Raw genomic sequence first — 18,035 nt, 5'->3', positions numbered from 1 at the left:
ATGGAAAGAAAAAAAAAACATTAACACATGAAATATTTACACAATTCTAGTAGACACTGACTTTTTTATTACTTTATGGGCATATAGCTGGCAGCAAAGCACTATCAAAAAAGCTTTTTCCGTAAGTAATGTACAAATGACAGTACAAAGGTGATACACAAGATTGAAATCAGCGTCCTATTTCTACTTGATCAATTCAGTAATAGCACTGATCATTCCATCTGTTGTTAAAATGAGTTTGTTGTCTTTTTAAGACTTAGATACACTTTTCACTACTTGAGGGCTGCCACTGTGATGTGGTATGTATGTAATTCTTCCTTTTATTACTTGGGGGTTTTTTTGTTGGTGGTGGTTGGTTTGGTTGGTTGGTTTTTGTTGGTGGTAGTTTTCTTTTTAGTACAGATGTCTGAAATATCTTTATTTTCTTATTTTATGGCACACAGCACTCAAACAGCACATTCACTACTAGGGAAAGACACATACAGTTTTCATTGCCCGTTCCAGTTAGCTTTCTTCTGTTTTTTATTGATGGGAACCAATTATGCCACCTGGTACAGGAAACTGAGAACTTTCTTTATAGTGTAGCTACACCATTTAAAGCTAGTAGGCCAAAAAAGTAATGTAATTGCTTTCGTAGTGTGTACTGGTCATTTCAAGTAAAGATGCAGGTAAACAAATGGACGGCGTGACTGCAGTAGTAGAAAAATGCAGAATGCAGATTCAGAGTGTAAGTATGATTGTAAGTATGACCCCAAAGAGAATTATCTTAGAGTTTCTACGTATCTGACAAGTCATGCTCGAAGCAGGTCACTCCCATGACCCTTCGTAGTGATAGAAGCGAGGGCTTCTCCCTCTAACTTTTCTTTCCTCTGAACATTTCTACCCTGCAAGCCCCAAGAAGTCTTAATTTCCCTTTGTAAAACCAGCACACACCTCTTTTGGTGTTACACCATCGTCTACGGGACACAAACCGAGTCGCAGCGCTGCGCTGATCCGCGATGCCGCGTGTCCGCCGGTCAGACCTCTGGAGCTGTCCGTGGTCCTGCCGCCCCCCGACTGCGGGACGGGCTCGGAGCCGGGCGCTAAAGAGATGGGGTGAGCTCCACGGGCTTCACTTAGAGGGGGATTCACCTGTTTTGGGGGAACTAGATATTGGTTTGTGCTTTTGTTTGGTTTGGTTTTTGTGTTTTGGGTTTTTTTGCCTTACTTTTTGTTTTTATTGTTTCGTTGTTTGCTTGCTTTGTTGGTTTGGAAGGAAGATGAATGTCGCTCCTGACCGCAGCTCTGTATCGTTGCACTGAACAAAGCTCGGAGGAGTTTGCAGGTTGTGAAAAGAAGCAGTGCCGAGGCTCCGGTACTGACGTGCGCCCGGGGAGGTAATGCACGTGTTAAGAGGCACTGCCTTAAGGTAAGAAACGGGAAAAATAAAGAACAGGGAAAGGGGGAAAAAAAGGAGAAAAAAAGAAAAAAGAAAAAGAGATCTGATACACGGAACTCGATAATCGCCCGTCCGCCCAGGCCGCGGGGAGCAGTGACCGCGCCGCCGCGCCGCCCCATGGCCGCCTCTCCCCGTCGGGGCAGCCGCGGTGACGCTGACATCAGCGAGGCGGAGCCGGCCGGGCCGGACCGGAGTGGGCACGGCCGGGGCGGGACCGGGCGGAGCGGTACCAACTGCGGGGAGAAAACAAGCGGCGGGTGGCTCGGGCACAGCCGTGGCCCCGCAGGTGGAGGTGGCTCCAGCGACGGCAGCGCTCCTGCTGCTCCGAGGTGGATCGCACCGCCCGAGAGCTGCTGGGGGTGCGGGTGTGGAGCAGCGGAGACGTGAGCTCCCATGGGCTGGGCTCCCCCCGCGGGTCGGCAGCAGCGGGCAGCGAGAGGGGCCCCGCTGCCCACACACACGAAGCCGGGCAGGGCCGGGCATGGCACAGAGAGCGGCTCGCACGGCTGCGGATGAGCTAGCAAATGCCGCCGCCCGTGGCGATCTGCAGCGGGTGAGGGAGCTGCTGGACGGAGAGGCCGACCCCAACGCTATCAACTCCTTCGGCCGGACCCCCATCCAGGTAGGGAGGACGGAGAGGCCCTCCGTACCCGAGAACCGGGAATAAGGGCCGCCTCCCAGGCAGTGGCTCTTCGGCGAGCGCAGAGACAGCCCAGGGACTGAGTGTCGGCGTCGGCAGCACCCCGACAGCTGTGCTGGAGCCAGAGCGGCAGCACGGTTCCTGTCAGCTTAGTGCAAAGGGGAAAGTCTTCAACCGCCGCAAGAAAGAGGTTTTAGTTTCAGCAACCCTGGGTCGCATTATTATCAACCATGGGGTGATCAAAACCGAGAGCTTTAATGCTCATCTCGCATTAAATGTGCAATAACGAGTAACGAGTCTTCTTTTCAGAGAGATTTACCCCCAGAGTATCTTCTGCTTTGTTGCCTGCTGTACTTCACTACTGCTACACTTACTGTTTCTTTTATCTTTTTACAAAATAATAATAATAATAATAATAATAATAATAATAATAATAATAATAATAATAATAATAATAATAATAATAATAATAATACGGTAGTTATCGTGATATATTCAGGGTTCTCCATCAAATCGGCATCTTTTGCTTTACTGTCTGCTATACTTTACTGTCTGCTACTACACTTACATTTTTTTTTCTTTTTCATAATAATAATAATAATAATAATAATAATAATAATACGGTGTTTATCGTGATATATTCAGGGGGAAAAAAAAAATCAGTGGTTTTGGGGTCTGTTCAAAGACTGCTTGAAGCAGAACCAGCCAATGCACAGCCCTGCCTGGCAGCCCAGCAGACACAGTCATCAGTGTTCGAGGAGCTGAATTGTAGTACTGTGAATGCATAAAAAGCGCCCGCAGGAATAGCAGAAACTATATTTATAAAGCCGACTTAATTTCTCGGGTCGTTCTAGACAGCTTCCTCTTAAATTTTCAAAATAAAACGAAACTCGGGTAATCTGAGGAGCTGTATTTAAGATACGCTGCCATTGCCTGCAAAACTCTCTCCTACAAAATGTCGGTGCTGCTTTTCTTCAGAGGCACGGATCTGAGACCGCCCTCCGACATGTTTTTTTGGCACCCTTGTGCAGCACAGATTTGCCATGAGAGCTGAACGCGTAGCGCTCGGAGAAGGGCGGTTCAGACACCGACAGTGCTCTCGGAGGCACCCTGGCGCTCCTCTGTGCCCAGACACGGGGTAGAACAGCGTGGGAGAGAGGCAATGGGTAGCGTTGTTTCCCTGCTCCCCCCAGCCTTATCTTAAAAGCTTCCCGGGGAGAAGCCGACCCACAGCCTCGCTCTGCAGGCGCGGTTTTGCGGTGGCCGTCACGACTCGGGGCCGCCCGAGTTTTCGTGGGGGTGGGCGGTGGGAAGGTGGGAAGGGAGAGATCTCCCTTTGTCCCCGGCCGCGCTGCTGCCTGGATTTCCGCGGCCGCGCTGCGCTTACCGCCGGGCCCCGTTGTCCGAAGAGCCTCCTCCGGGGCTCCTCGGCGGCTTCTCCGACGGCCTCTCCGCCTCCTTCGCGCTGCTGGGAGGCCGGAGCGGAGAGCCTGCGGCTGACGCTGTGTCCCTCCGTCCCCCCGCAGGTGATGATGCTGGGCAGCCCTCGCGTGGCCGAGCTGCTGTTACAACGCGGCGCCGACCCCAACCGCCCCGACCCGCGCACCGGCTGCCGCCCCGCACACGACGCGGCCCGCGCCGGGTTCCTGGACACGCTGGAGACGCTGCACCGCGCCGGGGCTCGCCTCGACCTGCCCGACAGCAGCGGCCGCCTCCCCCTCGACGTGGCGGCCGGGGGCCCGCACGGCCCGATCGGCTGCTACCTGCGGCGGCTGCCGGCGCTGCCGAGAGCACCTCTGCCCTGATCCACTGACCGGAGTCCGGACCGTGCTCCTACTGGGACGCAGCACGGATTAGAGGGATGTGTGGATTTATTCACGTTGCTCTTTGCACGAGTCTGAGTGCTGCCCTGCATTTGAACACCCACCCCCCACGCCCTTCTCCTTTCGCAAGGGTGTCTAAACACTGTGAAGAGATGAAGGAATTGCTCCCTTCGCCCTGTGTCCGAACTTTCTGCTAACCAGGTTCGCCTGCCGAGCCCCTCCTTCATCCGCACGAAGCGGCTTCCCCCGACTCAGCTTTGGAGCCGAACGGGACGGCGGGGCCCGCCACTCTCCTTTGCAAAATCAGAACAGATGGAAACGAAGGTTTTGGTAAACACTTCAAGCCAACCACGCAAGGTGCTGCGGCATGTTGGTACATGAGCCCGTGGTGCATCTGAGGCTCCTCTCACGGCGTCAGCAAGCATGGGACCTGCAAGAACAAAACAGCGATTTGTGCCTCTGCAAGCCCGGTACCACCCTTGCCCGAAGGAATACGTGCAGGTGAACTGCTCCGATCCGCTGCTAGTTAAACAGTATTCTGAAGGAAAATCACCATAAATGCAAAACGAAAACATCACAGGACTAAAAAATAAAACTCGGACTTTCATATGCCTCTGATTTCTCCAGGCTGCCCAAAACCGGAGCGTTTGGCACAGAAAGAACCACGCCGAAATGTTCTGGCTCTGCAGCGGGTCCGCTCCTGGAGGAGCAACTCGCCGAGCGGTTGTTGTGCTTCGTGTGACACCAGGACGGAACGCAAACCCGGAGAGGCAGAGTGGGCAGCAGCGGCCCCGAGTCGCAGCTCTGTGTGCTCCGCAAAGAGTCCGGAGAGAGTTCGAGGGGAAAGAGATTTCGATTTGAGTTCATAGTCCCCGCCTCTTTCATATAAAAATTGTAAAGATAATAAATATATTGTTGAGTGTAATTTATTGGAATATGTAATTATCACAAAGTAATCTCATGCAAATCGCGCTTTATAATTAGTCTGTGAAAACCGACACTCCGTAGATATGAAGTTTTGCCGTTTATGAATTCAATTCATATGTCGAAATGAAGATACAAAACGCTCAATGTGTGTGCCTGTATGTATAAAAGCACTGCGATGGTACATCAAGCCTATATGTGTACTTATCTGTTATTTATATACGTAATACGTTTGTGCTTTTCTATGTTCGCTATTTATGCTCACAAGGTTGTACAAGAAGCTCATATTAAATTTAAAACAAATACAAAACGCTTTCTTTGTGTGAGAATTCCTAAGATGTTTATTTTACTCATGTATTTGTGCAGAAATCACTTGATAAGAAAACACAACGTAAGGTGATACTTCTTCGACTGTACGCTGATGTGTGTCGGTGCCGTGAGCCCGCAGGGACGGCGCTGGGCGCGGCTGCGGCGTGATCGGAGGGACCGGGACATAACGAGGCTCGGGATGCAACTCAGCCCGGTACCCTCTCTGTATGTTATAGTGAGGATCTAATGGGCCGCTTTCCTGACCTCAATCAGGCCAGGATTCCCGTTAAAAGATCCTTTTCGCCAATCACCAAAATTCGATTTAAAATATTTCCTCTGTGAGAATATCCGCATTAGGGATTATGAGAGAACAGTAAGAGCAGCAATGCACAAAAGCACTAATAATACCCAGCGTTTCCAGGCTGCCCTCGCCGCATTTGCGCAATATCAGAAGCCAGCAGCTCGAACAGACACAACTGTGCCCCGCGGAGTTAAAGCGTCGGCACGGGACGCTCACCGCGGGCATCACTATCCTGGTGGATAGTCCTCGTGCTGGAGGCTGAAACCTCCCCTGGAAATAACAGCAATAATAAACAACGAGCGGCAGCGGCGAGGAACATTTCCGTGGTGGCTTTCTGTGCTGAAGGTGAGCGCTGCCAGAGGAGGAGAAGTGAGGGAATAAGTAAATAAAAAAATAAATAAAAATGGGGGGGGGGGGGGGGGGGGGGAGAAGGGAAATAACCAGAACAACCTCTATCGAAAAGCCGCTTTCATTTCGAAATGGCCCTTCTCAGTCATTCGTTTCCGAGGCTCGAAATAGGATTCGGTCAGAAGAAAAGCATCGCGGGCTGCCCCCCTTTCCGCAGCTCTGCCGTTAGGCTGCTCCGCGTCCGGGCAGAAGCAGATTCCCATCCATATCTCTGTCATTTCTGTTTGTCCAGCCCGGTGCAGGAGGCGTGAGCTGGAGGCGGAGAGACTGCACACGCACACATACACTGCTGCTATCCCCCATCCCGTCCCACCCCCGCGGGCTCCCTGCAGTCCTTGCTCACTCCCACCTCCTCTGTGCGACCCGACCCGACCCGGTCCGACCCGACTCCAAGTGGAGGACACGCACCTGCAGCAGCGGCCCCGCAGCATCACAGAGGTACGGCCCCAAACCTCCGCGCTTCGAGAATAGCACCGGGACACGGAGAGACGGGAACGCGGCCGGGAGTGGGGCGAGGGTAGGCAACGCCGGTTACCCCGTTCCTGCTACTTGGCGCTGAGGGATGAGATCCTCTTTTTATGTCTTTAATTATCATCTCTCATTCCGCTACGCAACGGCCCCGCGCCGCGTTCAAATGGCCATGTGACGAGGAAATAGCTGCTCGTCGGGCCGGGGCTGACCCGGGCTGTTAAAGCGGCAGCGATCCGCTATAACAGCCGCGGTGCTGCCCGCCGGGACGCGTATCTGTTTGCAACCTGCAGCTCTTCCAGCTGCACAGCGAGGAGCGAGAGTCCGTAAAAATACAATAATAATCATTTTTTAAAAGAGTGAAATCGCCCTCCTGCAAGGAAAGCCTGCCGGGGGGGGGGGGGGGGGGATGGGGGTGGAGGGAGGGTAAAGGAGAGGGCAAGGACGTGTCGTCAGGGCTTTATTTGAAAGCCCGGAGGCGCCCTGCGATTGGCCGCCCTCCGCGCCCGTTCAGCGGCGGAGCTCGGCGGGCAGAAGGCCGACGGCCGCCCCCGCCCCATCCTCCGCCGCCCGCCCGCTTCGAGGCGGGAGCTCCGGCAGTGGGAGGTGTTCCGCCACAAAGGGGCGGGGAGCAGAGGCGGAATGAGGAGTTAGCCAGGCGGAAAGGAGAAAAAAAAAGAGATAGAAAACAAAAAAAAAGAAAAAAACAGGAAAAAAAAAAATGGGGGAAAAAAAAAATCCTCTCCAATGAATGGAGAGTAAGAGGGCCGACTTACGGCGGGGGCCCCGCGGAGGGGACGTATTTATATCGCGGCTCTCCGGGGGTTCTCCCGCTCCCATGACACCTCGGATAAGGTGCACCGTCCGCCTTCGGGGCTCCCGCCGCCGCCGGCCTCTGTCCCGCTCGCTGCTCCGGCGCATCTTGCGCGGGGTGGCCGCTGCCCTGTGGCTCTCCAGGCCGTTTCGTCGCGTTTTGCGCCGGGTCCTGAGAAGGAGGCACCGGGGCAGCCCCCGGCCCAGGTACGGCGGGGGACAGCGGGCCCGTGTGCGTCGTTCTCTCCCCTCTCTTCCATTCCATTATTTTTCTTTTCAGTTTCCCCCCACACCCCCTCCCCATTTCTTTCTTTTCTTTCTTTTCTTTCTTTTCTTTCTTTTCTTTCTTTTCTTTCTTTTCTTTCTTTTCTTTCTTTTCTTTCTTTTCTTTCTTTTCTTTCTTTTCTTTCTTTCTTTCTTTTCTTTCTTTTCTTTCTTTTCTTTCTTTTCTTTCTTTTCTTTCTTTTCTTTCTTTTCTTTCTTTCTTTTTCTCTCTCTCCTTTTTTTTTTCTCCCCTCTATTTTCTTTTTCTTTTCTTTCCCCTTTTCACTTTTTATTTCTTTCTCTTTCTTTCTTTTCTAAATGCAAATGCAGTTCGAGCAAGCAGCATGTGGCCGACATGTTACCTCTGTCTCTTCCTTCTCTCGGAGAAGTAATTCATCTTCCCCTGTGCATAACTCAGAGCAGAATAGTGCAGCTCCACTCGCATCATCTGTGGCCGCTACCGAGGGCAGAAAACTGCCGTAGCCGTCCCGGCGAGTGTTACTTTTACCCCCGTAAGAGGAGAGAAAAGCGGCTCCGGAGGCTTTAGAGGCATTTCCCCTATTTCAGGTGGTGAAAGTGGGTCGCTGTGACTCTGTACAGAGCAGCTTAGGCCTCGGTAGTTATACACAATTTTGTGTGTAAGGAAAAATAACGCGGCTGCTGGTTCTGATGAGAGTATGTAGAGTGTTTTGCAAAATGCCCTCGGAGGACTGTGAGAGTCCATAGCTACCTGAATTTGGGAGCACGGAGTGGAGCTGTGTAGACAAAATTAGAAGAGTAAGACTGGCTAAATAACAGTGTGAAAATATCTTCAAAAATAAAAGCAAATGCAGATTTAAAGGAAGAAAAAGAAAGAGTAAAATCAGGTAAAAGAACTAAGACAATAAGACTGTTAAACTGCAGGGCTCGAGGAGTGGCAGCACAGCAGCTCTGTCTGTGCCCACTCTCAGCTGCACCACCAGAAGTGCTTTCTGGCTCACAAGCCTTGGAATATTACACATAAAATAAATACCAGTAACGATACCCAGTTTTGCTTATTATCTCTCAGGGCTTAGTTTGCTGTATTTTTAGTAGGCCTAGTTCCTTCACTCTGCAGTAAGTACATGAAAAAGAAACCACGAGCTCTGACTCCTAAAAGCACAGACCTCGAGTGTGAAGCTGTTGATCCCGAAGTAAATGCACTGTAGTAAGGAAGAAAAAAAAAGATACAAATGAAAACAAACAACGAAACAGAAAAGCCTTCACGGGTCGAGCATTGCATTTCATTTGTTTGTCTTTCTCCTTGCTTTCTCAGTAGCTTTAAGTAAGTCTTTTCCTTTCGTTCTCTTCTTACTTTCTCTCTGAGGAGATGGAGTTCTCCTAACACACCACTCCGGTGTCAGATAGTCTGATAGCACTGAAAATCAGGTTCTAAAAGGAGGGGGTACTTCTAATACAAGTGTGTGTGTCTTAAAAGGTGAACATTTGGCTTTGCTTAATTTTATAGCTCGCAAAATAGAATGTGAAGGTGTTAGAGTCCCATAGGTAGTATGTGAGACTTCTGGCAGCTTGAACCCCCTAAAGGCAGCATTTTCAGGCATAGTTTGCAGGAAGATGGCGTCTTTGCAATCTATTTCAGAACGAGGAAGGAAAATAAAAAGCAAGTTTGTACTTATAAAAAACAACAATAATAACAATTATGTGAAAAGTAAATTCAAAAATAAGCTCCTTTTGCCCTTGTTTCCTATTTATGCTCTCATCTCTTCTTCTCGAGAATGGTTCCGAATAAAATTGCTTAATTAAGTTTAACGGGGGCAATGTGAGCACGGGCGGAGTATGGGGCCGGGGGGCCGTTCCTCTCCCCAGGCGGTACCTGGGGGCTGCTCGGAGCCTCGGCAGCCCGGCGCAGCTGCCGGCAAATGAGAGCGGTCTGTCGAGCCGCTGCGAAGCGTAACAAAACTGCTGCCCTGGCCTATTTTCTTTTCCTTTTTCTTTAATCTGCAGGAATCTACAGCTATTTCTTAAACGATGTAAAACATTCTGCCTGTTTGCCTTCCCCCCCCCCCCCCCCCCCCCCCCCCTTTGTGTTTCGTGGTTAATTTTCTTTAAGGAAGGGAATCGTTTGCCTGGCAAAAGTGCTTTTTGTGACCTTCGAGCTGGTTGTACAGAATCCTGCACATTTTTCTTTCTGGTGGCCTCATGTCTCAAAATGGAGTGTGTGTGTGTATATACATATATGCACCTATCTTTTATTTCTTCTAAGAGGAGGATGTGTGTGTGTGAGAGAGGATATTTTAAGGATATTTTCACATTATCTATGACAGTAGATTACAGTTAGGAAAGTCCTTTGTTTAAATCAGGCGAACTGGAAAGCTGCAAAGCTTATTTATTCATTCCATCGTTAGTTTTAATTTAATTTAATTTTATTTTACTGCTGTTGGCTTTGGCGTTTTATGCCATCTTTCATGAACAAGAAATCTCTATTTCACAGCTTTTCGAAACAAAACAGGAGGTGCTGGATTTTCCGGCTATTGACGAATATGTGTAACGTATTCAGAGGCTTTAAGAGAGAAAAATTTCTTCATCCATTTCTGCTCATCAGTTTGCTTTCATTTTTAGCATAACTCTGAACAGCGCTTTTTCCTGATGGCAAATCTCGTCACTTTCACGCCACTTTTCCATCTCACCCTCCATCCGGCGCTCGTTTACTTGCTGACCGAAGTGCCAGCATTGCTCTTTTTTTAGTTTGTCCTTTCTAGGACTTTAATCACCCCCTATTCCCATTACCAGAACGTTTGTTAAAACACAAAACAATTCATGCAAGTCTTTTCAGAGATGACGACCTTTGTATTTAATTTTATTTCTGTGGCAGTGTGTGAGGACGGGGCTTTTTCTCCTTTTCATATTTACCTTTTTGAGGATGCTGAGTTTTCTGAGCTTCGATGTAAGACCGCTGCTTTTGGTGCACGTCCTCTATTTCGTCTGCTATTTCAGATCAATTTCCAGGACTCCTATACTGTTGTATATCACAGCAGTGTAAAAATGGATCGACGTTCAGTGTTAAAGACCTGTACTGTTAGCATTTTGAAAAGAGAAAATAGGAGAAACGGAAGCTATGCAGTCTATTTAATGTGGATTAATTGCCTTTAGGAACTCATCTTTGCAATAAGGTTGCTCTGGGGAGAGAAGCTGACTTCTTATCCCCAGGTTGTAAGTATAACACCGGGACTGATTTCAAAGCACACTAGCACAGAGTCAGCTATTATTTCCTCTACTTCTGATATGACCGCGCGTTGTTACGTTATGATTAATTGGAGGTCGCTTGTTCATAGTAGAATTGTGCAAAAGAGGAGTTGTTTTTTTGGGGCAAGTATTATGAGATTTCTAGCATACCAACCGTGCGGCTGTGTGCGGGTTGGTGGTCAAGCAGCTTCTCAAAGATCTGGGAGGGTCCGTAATCCCTGGCACAGAACTGCATCTGCCGTTTGGTGCCATCCTGTCAGGTTTCATCATATTTAGCACCGGTGGTGATGCAGAAGCTGTCCGGCTCAGCTGGTGACTTCTTAATTTACAAATTTACTGACCAGTGAGTGCAGACTTTTATATTTCCCCACAGTTTCTCTCTTCACTCCTATCACCAGCGGCACAGAGCACGCAAGGGGTAACACTTCGCTTGTAGCGTGGGTAAAACGTTTCCCTTCATCTATCCGACTTGTAGGATTTCTTTAAGAATTGCGTATTTCAGTCCTGCTTGTCGATTTTTGGTAACTGATTTTACGGCTCAGAGCCGCCGCTCGTGGCTCTGGGCGGGGAGGGGCCAGGAAGCCCCAACTGATGGAATATCCACCATCGCCCGATGGGTCTGAGAAGAAAGGAGGAAAATTAAAATAAAAATAAAATAAAAGGGGGAAGAAAAAAAAAAAAAAAAAAAAAAGCAAGGAGAGAGAGCGAGACGGAGAACGATGTGTCTACACATGTATACGGGAAGAAAATGAAGACATATATTCCTCTCCAATGAACGGGGACTTGGAGGGATGGCTTACCGTGGAACCCGATGGGGAGGTATTTCTGTCGGGTCTCCGCAGGAGCCCACTCACCCCCACGGTTCCTCGGGAAAGGCGGATCCAATCCCACTTTCGGAGCTCACACAGCCCTGATGCTGCTACGGCACATCTTGTGCGAGACGGCTGCTGCCCTGAGGAGCTCCGGGCTGCTTCGCTCCGCCCTGAGCCGGGTCCTGAAGGGAAGGGAAGGCAGCGGGGGAAGGGCGGAGAGTGGCAGGGCTCCTCGTGACGGCCGGGCTTTACATGCAGAGAGACCTTTCCTTCCTTCTTTTATATATATATTTTTTCTCCTTATTTACTTATTTATTTATTTTCCTTCTACTCGGGACAGCAGCAGGTGGTCGACAGGTTACCTCTCTTCTCTCTCTCTGACAACTAATTTCTCTTCCCCTACGCATAACTCAAAGCAGAATAATGCAGTTCCACTTACACCATCTATGGCCGAGGGCAGAAAACAGCCGTGGCCGTCTCGGAGGGTGTTACTCTTACCCACTTTAATGCGGCTCCGGAGGCTTTAGAGGCATTTCCCCTATTTCAGATGGCGAAAGTGGGTCGCTGTGACTCTGCGCAGTGCAGCTTAGGTCGTTACATATAATTGGGTGTGTAAGGAAAAATAAAACAGCTTCTGGCTCTGATGAGAATATGGAGAGTGCTTTGCAAAATGCTCGCAGAGCACCCTGAGAGGAGCCCACAGCCACCTCCATTTGGCAGCACGGAGTGGAGCCGTGTAGACAAAGACAGAAGAGAAGGACAGTCTGGAAAGTTGCCTGGAAAAAAAAAATATATATATATATATATATAATACATATATATTAAAATTTAAAAAAAAAAAAAAAAGAAGAAGATGGAATTAGGGAAGTTTGGTTGAAGAAACGAACAAACAAACAAATCTAACAACCATCTTCTATGATCTATGATTTTTTTTCCCTTGTTCGTTCTCTGCATACGTTAATTTATCTGCAGTTTATCAGTGCCAGGCACTGGCGGTACCTTCGGATCGCACCCCTCCCGCAGAAACCTTCCTTTTCCTCCTTCCCTCTGCTTCCTCTGGCTCTTCGTATCTGGGAACGGCGTGACGAACCCTTGAGCCGAATGGGGCTGGGCGGAGGCGATCTGCGCGATCCTTTGTGCCAGCTCTCCTGCTAAACCGGGTGTCCCGTACCGGAGCGTCCCGGTACGGGACCGATGGAAGGGAGGCGGAAATGCTCAGGGAGCGCTACCCTTAATTATTTGTGGGGGACCCTTGCAGCTGGTCGGAGCGGCGCTCACGCTGCTGGGTCACATCGTTGTGTTCCTGCCTATCCGAGTCCTCTACGCATTTCGGGGTGAAGCACCTCTCTGCTGCCGAGAGGTAGGAGAACGATCGCGGGCTTCCTGCGAAGCACGGCTCTCTTCCTCATCCGGGCTGTTCTCACCCGCTGTCAGCGGGCTGAAGTGACCGACCCCGGACCCAACTATCGGTGGGCGCGGAGCAGGGCAGCCCCTTCCCACCTAGGCAGCAGGGAAGCCGCTCCCGTCCCGCAGCCTCGGGCGGCCTCCGCCTACACCACCTCGTGCCGGGGCAGGAGCGGGCCGCGTTCCGCCTGCCCGAGCCTCGGCAGGACGGGAGGGGACGCAGCTCCGACCCGTTCTTCCAAACCTCCATCCTAGAAGAGGAGCATCCCTTAGACGGGAATGTGGAGCCGGGTCACCCACCTTCTCCTTCCTTCGGGATAACCCCAGTGCAGGTGGGGGCTGACCCGAGACGCGGCGGCGGTGCCCGGCAGGAGAGGCTTGAGGGCACAGCGATTTCTGTCATTACTATTTTATGTGTTATTATCACCGGGATTCCCTTGAGGTTATGCCTGAATTGAAGCGTGCAGTTTTCAGAGCCATCTCGTTCTTTCATATATCTGGTATTTAGGGGGTACTGCTGGTAGCAAACGAGTTGTATCACACGGTACTGAAAAAGAGGGGTGGGCTCCTAAAACCCACCACCGCGGGGTGCAAGGAGTTGGCAGCACTTCGATCATTACTTTTTATTCTTGTTTGCTTTCAAGAACAGCTTCTTCTTTCCTAAAAGAAGCGCGAGTGGTGCCTCCATACCACAAAGGGGTGTGAGGGAAATTCTGTCTGAACACGAAGAAAAACGTCTTTACTGCGGGGTTGGCAGAGCACTGCAGCAGGCGGAGAGGAGAGGGTGTTCAACCTCGTCCTCTGGAGATAACGAAAACCCTCCTGGATGCTTTCGTGTGCAACCCAGTGTAGGGAGTAGCAAGGGTCGGACTAGCTGGTCTGCAGAAGTGCTTTCCAACCCCCCAACTCTGCGATTCTGTGATTCTATAATAATATTTCCCCGAGGAAGAGCAGCACAAGAGATTGTCCCAGAGCCGATTTCTTTCCTTGCAACAAGATACTGCCAGTAGGCTGCCTTAGATTTTACCTGTGCGACGTGGTGTAGGGAGCCTACTTTGTCAGGGGGGTTGGACTCGATGATCTCTAGAGATCCCTTCCAACCCCAACGATTCTGTGATTCTGTGATTCTTAGCATCATTTTTACTACTCAGTAAGTGAATGAAAGTGACTTTCATTGTTAGAAGTTGCAGTTATCGATGCGCAATGGATTTTCTTTCTGAGGACTCGGAGAAGTAGCAGCGCTTACCGATGTATTTAAACCAAACCTTTTAAATGCTCATTGAACAACTGATTGCTGCAATTTAAATTGTAGCCGTGTGCCCCGTGGAAAAAAAAAAAAAAAAGTTTTCTCGAGTTCTCATCAGTTAAGCCGAGCGGCCATTTGGTTCTTGCACTTTGTATGTGGTATGAATTTTTTACTAAAATAGGTTGCAGATAGAAAGAGACGGTGAACACTGAGACAATTATTCGTTCTGTGTTTACTCTGTGTTCAAATTCCAGAGTGAAAAAGGTATCTTTCTTCTTCTCTTCTCTTCTCTTCTCTTCTCTTCTCTTCTCTTCTCTTCTCTTCTCTTCTCTTCTCTTCTCTTCTCTTCTCTTCTCTTCTCTTCTCTTTTTCCTTTTCCTTTTCCTTTTCCTCTTTCTTTTCCTTTTTCTTTTCCTTTTTCTTTTCCTTTCTTTTCTCTTTTTCTCTCATCCTCTCCCGTTTCAGAACGAGGCACAATTCTGTTTCTCTCACAACACCCTTACAAAACGGCTGCCGGGCTGACATGTGGGCTCTGTGTTTCTGAAAAACTAAATCTCAAAGGGAACTTGTTAATTAGGGGAACTGTACGCATTTCAGATCTCGTGTTATAAATAAAACAAAATATCTGTGGCCCAGCACATCAGTTTGAGAAGGAAAATGGCAAAGGTAACTATAGTCTCAAGATATTTCCTCCAGTGTTAAAACTCAGTTTACTGAGGTCACAGTTCCATCGAGAATCCGCCAGGAGAATGAAAGACATAAAACCCCGAGCGACATGTTTGTTTGCTCAGATCAGACCTTGCCAGGAGAACCTGCCGTTACGGAGCGACTTTAGCAGCAGGGAGGTTTTGTGCGTTACTCAGCAGCTCTCCTGGCCAGTCCGAAAAGGAGCACACGAGAGAGCCAAAGAGCTCAGTGCGACGGGCGGGAGGGAGAGGAGAGCCCAATGCAGGGGAAAAGCCTCTGGGTGCTGCATGTCCCGACCGCGGTAAATGTGTGTTACCATTACATGTGCGTGAGTGTAAAAGGTGCGCACACACACACATACATATATAGCTTTTATATGCGGTATTTTGTATGTAGTGTATATAGTTTGTTTGTATGTATTTTCTATGTAGTGTTACGGTAACTGTTATGCTGTTGTTTTCAACCCAGGCCACTCTACGATTTGTTACGTTTAATCACATTCTATTCTATCTCTAATATATGAGTACCACGTATTACAATTTATACTACGTATCATGTAAGACGTTAACACCCGTATAATCATATCGTAAAACATGATATTTATTATAGTGCTCATCAGCACGTACTGGGATACAACACCCAGTCCGCCAGCAGCGCACAGCGCATCCCTCATTTAATTCCCGAGTGCCGCTACTGACATAGGACAGATGCGGCTGACGCTGTGTCCCTCCGTCCCCCCGCAGGTGATGATGCCGGGCAGCCCACGCGTGGCTGAGCTGCTGCTGCAGCGCGGCGCCGACCCCAACAGCCCCGACCCCCGCACCCGACGGCCGCGGCCCGCCGTCCCACCGGGGCAGGGCGGAGCGCTCTTGTCGATCCTCCAAGGAAACGCGTAAGAAGGCACCGCATTGCCCTGAGCGGCCCCGCCGCGTCTCAGAGGCATCGCCGGCGCTCGAGGGTGAAGAACATCAACATTCCCTTCTGCTTCCCGCAATCGACCATCGTTCGCGTTTGGAGAAGTGAGAGAGCCGCTCCGTTCCGCCCCGCGCTTCGCTTGCTGCCCCTATAGCCGCTGTGTTGATCTAGGTCCGATGCTCGCAGTATTCTTGTCTGGGCTGATTTTATTCATTATCATACGTCCCCCTAGAGCTTTGCAGTTCTGCCCCTTTAGATGCTTTCATATGCCTTTGAAACAGAGAGCACTCCGGCGATCCCGTTTACAGATTTAGCTCAGATCCTGTCCTCCCTTTACCTCCTCGCTCAGCTGAGAAAACCTTAACAAGTTTAACACCGACAGAAATCAGATTCTAGAAGCTACAACGAAAACGTTACATGCAGAATTATTCAGGGAGATCTGGTTCTGTATGAAATCAGTTGAAGCTGCTTAGTTACTGCCAAGTTTTAACATTTGGAAATCCCTGATCCAAAAGCTCTGTGCAGCGAGGTCGGTGCTTATAGGGCATTATCGGGGCACTGGGAAACAAAAAACAACTGACATGCTTAATTGTAAATCTGATTCCTTTCATTTTATTGTATGTGATTTCCATCGTCTTCCCAGCGTTCACACCATTATGTGAGCGGAGGCATCTGATTCAACAACGAAATGTAAAGTGGATGGTGCAAAAGGCGGCCGTTGTGCTCTTCTATTAAACTGCAGCACTACCCAGCACTGCACGGTGTTATTTATTTCAACTTCGTTCGCCTCTCAGATAGTTTTGCCTTCCAGTGCGTGTATACATCCAACATATTCAGGGGCAGAGGACACAAGGGGTTTATGTGTGGGTCTGCGTTATAAACACACACAGCTGAGATAAAAACACTCATTGAAGTTGGTGATTGCCCTCTTCAAAAAGGAGCTACCGAACAACGGGATGTTCTGCCCTGCCTTATTCCTTCACTTGGTTGATTTAACATCCTTTTAAAAGCAGAAGCATTTTAAAAAAGTTCTTTCTATGGAATTTACACTGTAAATAAGGCACCACGACTGTGCACTGTGCCCTAAAGCCGGGTTTGTTTTTCAGTTCCTGAAGATGAGGTATTATTTATCTCATCTGAATTTAGGAGGACAGATCATGAGACTTTCATTTACCAAGAAACTGCTTAGATTTCCATTGCTCATTTATTTGAACACACACACATATATATTATTAATAACCACCCCATTGGCCTTGAAAAGAAAACGGAGCAGGGTTTGATTCCTGCCTCTTAGGGGGCAAAGGCAGAGAGGGAGGGGCAACTTCGGCCTGTCTGCATCCCTGCGGGGGCACACCGGGGTTCCGATGAAAAAGGGAAGGGAAGGGAAGGGAAGGGAAGGGAAGGGAAGGGAAGGGAAGGGAAGGGAAGGGAAGGGAAGGGAAGGGGAGGGGAGGGGAGGGGAGGGGAGGGGAGGGGAGGGGAGGGGAGGGGAGGGGAGGGGAGGGGAGGGGAGGGGAGGGGAGGGGAGGGGAGGGGAGGGGAGGGGAGGGGAGGGGAGGGGAGGGGAGGGAGAGGAGAGGAGAGGAGAGGAGAGGAGAGGAGAGGAGAGGAGAGGAGAGGAGAGGAGAGGAGAGGAGAGGAGAGGAGAGGAGAGGAGAGGAGAGGAGAGGAGAGGAGAGGAGAGGAGAGGAGAGGAGAGGAGAGGAGAGGAGAGGAGAGGAGAGGAGAGGAGAGGAGAGGAGAGGAGGGGAAGGAAGGGGAAGAGAAGGGAGGGGAGGGAAGGGAAGGGCCTGGCTCAAGAATTACTAACAAAAATTAGCTGACGGCTCATTGAGTATTATGGCACCAGGGAAAACAAACTGTTTTCTCTTATGTATTCTGGAAATCTACTCTCTGAAAACATGACTTCTAAGTTTTGCAACAGGATCCCACTTCTATTCCCCCACATTTACCAGAATTTATTGCGTCTGAGTTCCTGTAGGCTTTGCAGATTTATTTACTGTCTGAGTGCTTCATGGATGTGAAAAACAGAAATAATATTAAGAAAGAAAGTCATCACCTGACGTCTCTTGGGAAATACACAGTCCTCAGCACCTACTAAACTAGAAACCAATTCTCAAATTCTGTGACTCCCTCGGGAGAAAAATGAAGATCCTCAGAGCTTCCACAGAAGAAAACAAGGAATTTGGAGATGGGAAGAGTAAGTCACATTCCAAAGGAGTCAGTGCTGACCTTTGAGGACATCCAGGCCACACTGGGGTAATAACAGATAATCTATTTAATGGTTCTATATTTTGGGTATTAATTAATTTATTTATTCATTTATTTAGTCAGTTTTCATCAATCCTCATTGCTACCACT

General features: G+C 49.4%; 1 protein-coding gene and 1 long non-coding RNA gene across 4 annotated transcripts; one reads left to right on the top strand and one right to left on the bottom strand.

Moving 5' to 3' along the window:
* The first annotated feature begins 1,614 nt into the window (after window positions 1–1,614).
* Window positions 1,615–16,428, top strand: CDKN2B (cyclin dependent kinase inhibitor 2B). Of its 2 annotated transcripts, XM_015850035.3 has the most exons (4): window positions 1,615–2,060; window positions 3,605–5,780; window positions 6,076–6,281; window positions 15,503–16,428. In XM_015850035.3, the coding sequence occupies exons 1-2, from the start codon at window positions 1,920–1,922 to the stop codon at window positions 3,881–3,883; spliced, it is 420 nt and encodes a 139-aa protein (XP_015705521.1). In that variant the 5' UTR covers window positions 1,615–1,919; the 3' UTR covers window positions 3,884–5,780; window positions 6,076–6,281; window positions 15,503–16,428. The 2 variants fall into 2 exon arrangements, 1 of the variants encoding a protein (XP_015705521.1); XR_014939547.1 differs by lacking the exons at window positions 1,615–2,060; window positions 3,605–5,780; window positions 6,076–6,281 and adding an exon at window positions 6,737–7,331.
* LOC146753689 (uncharacterized) lies at window positions 5,139–6,701 on the bottom strand. Of its 2 annotated transcripts, none has more exons than XR_014939550.1 (3): window positions 6,252–6,701; window positions 5,886–6,110; window positions 5,139–5,787 (listed from the first exon to the last, which is right to left on the bottom strand). It is a non-coding gene; the product is annotated as an uncharacterized LOC146753689 (long non-coding RNA). The 2 variants fall into 2 exon arrangements; XR_014939549.1 differs by having other exon boundaries at window positions 5,886–6,095.
* Window positions 16,429–18,035: the final 1,607 nt, after the last annotated feature.

Source organism: Coturnix japonica, chromosome Z (genome assembly GCF_054131305.1).
Source record: "Coturnix japonica strain WE chromosome Z, WE-NBRP24, whole genome shotgun sequence".
Taxonomy (NCBI): Eukaryota; Metazoa; Chordata; class Aves; order Galliformes; family Phasianidae; genus Coturnix; species Coturnix japonica.
This window is presented reverse-complemented; position numbering and strand designations above follow the sequence as displayed.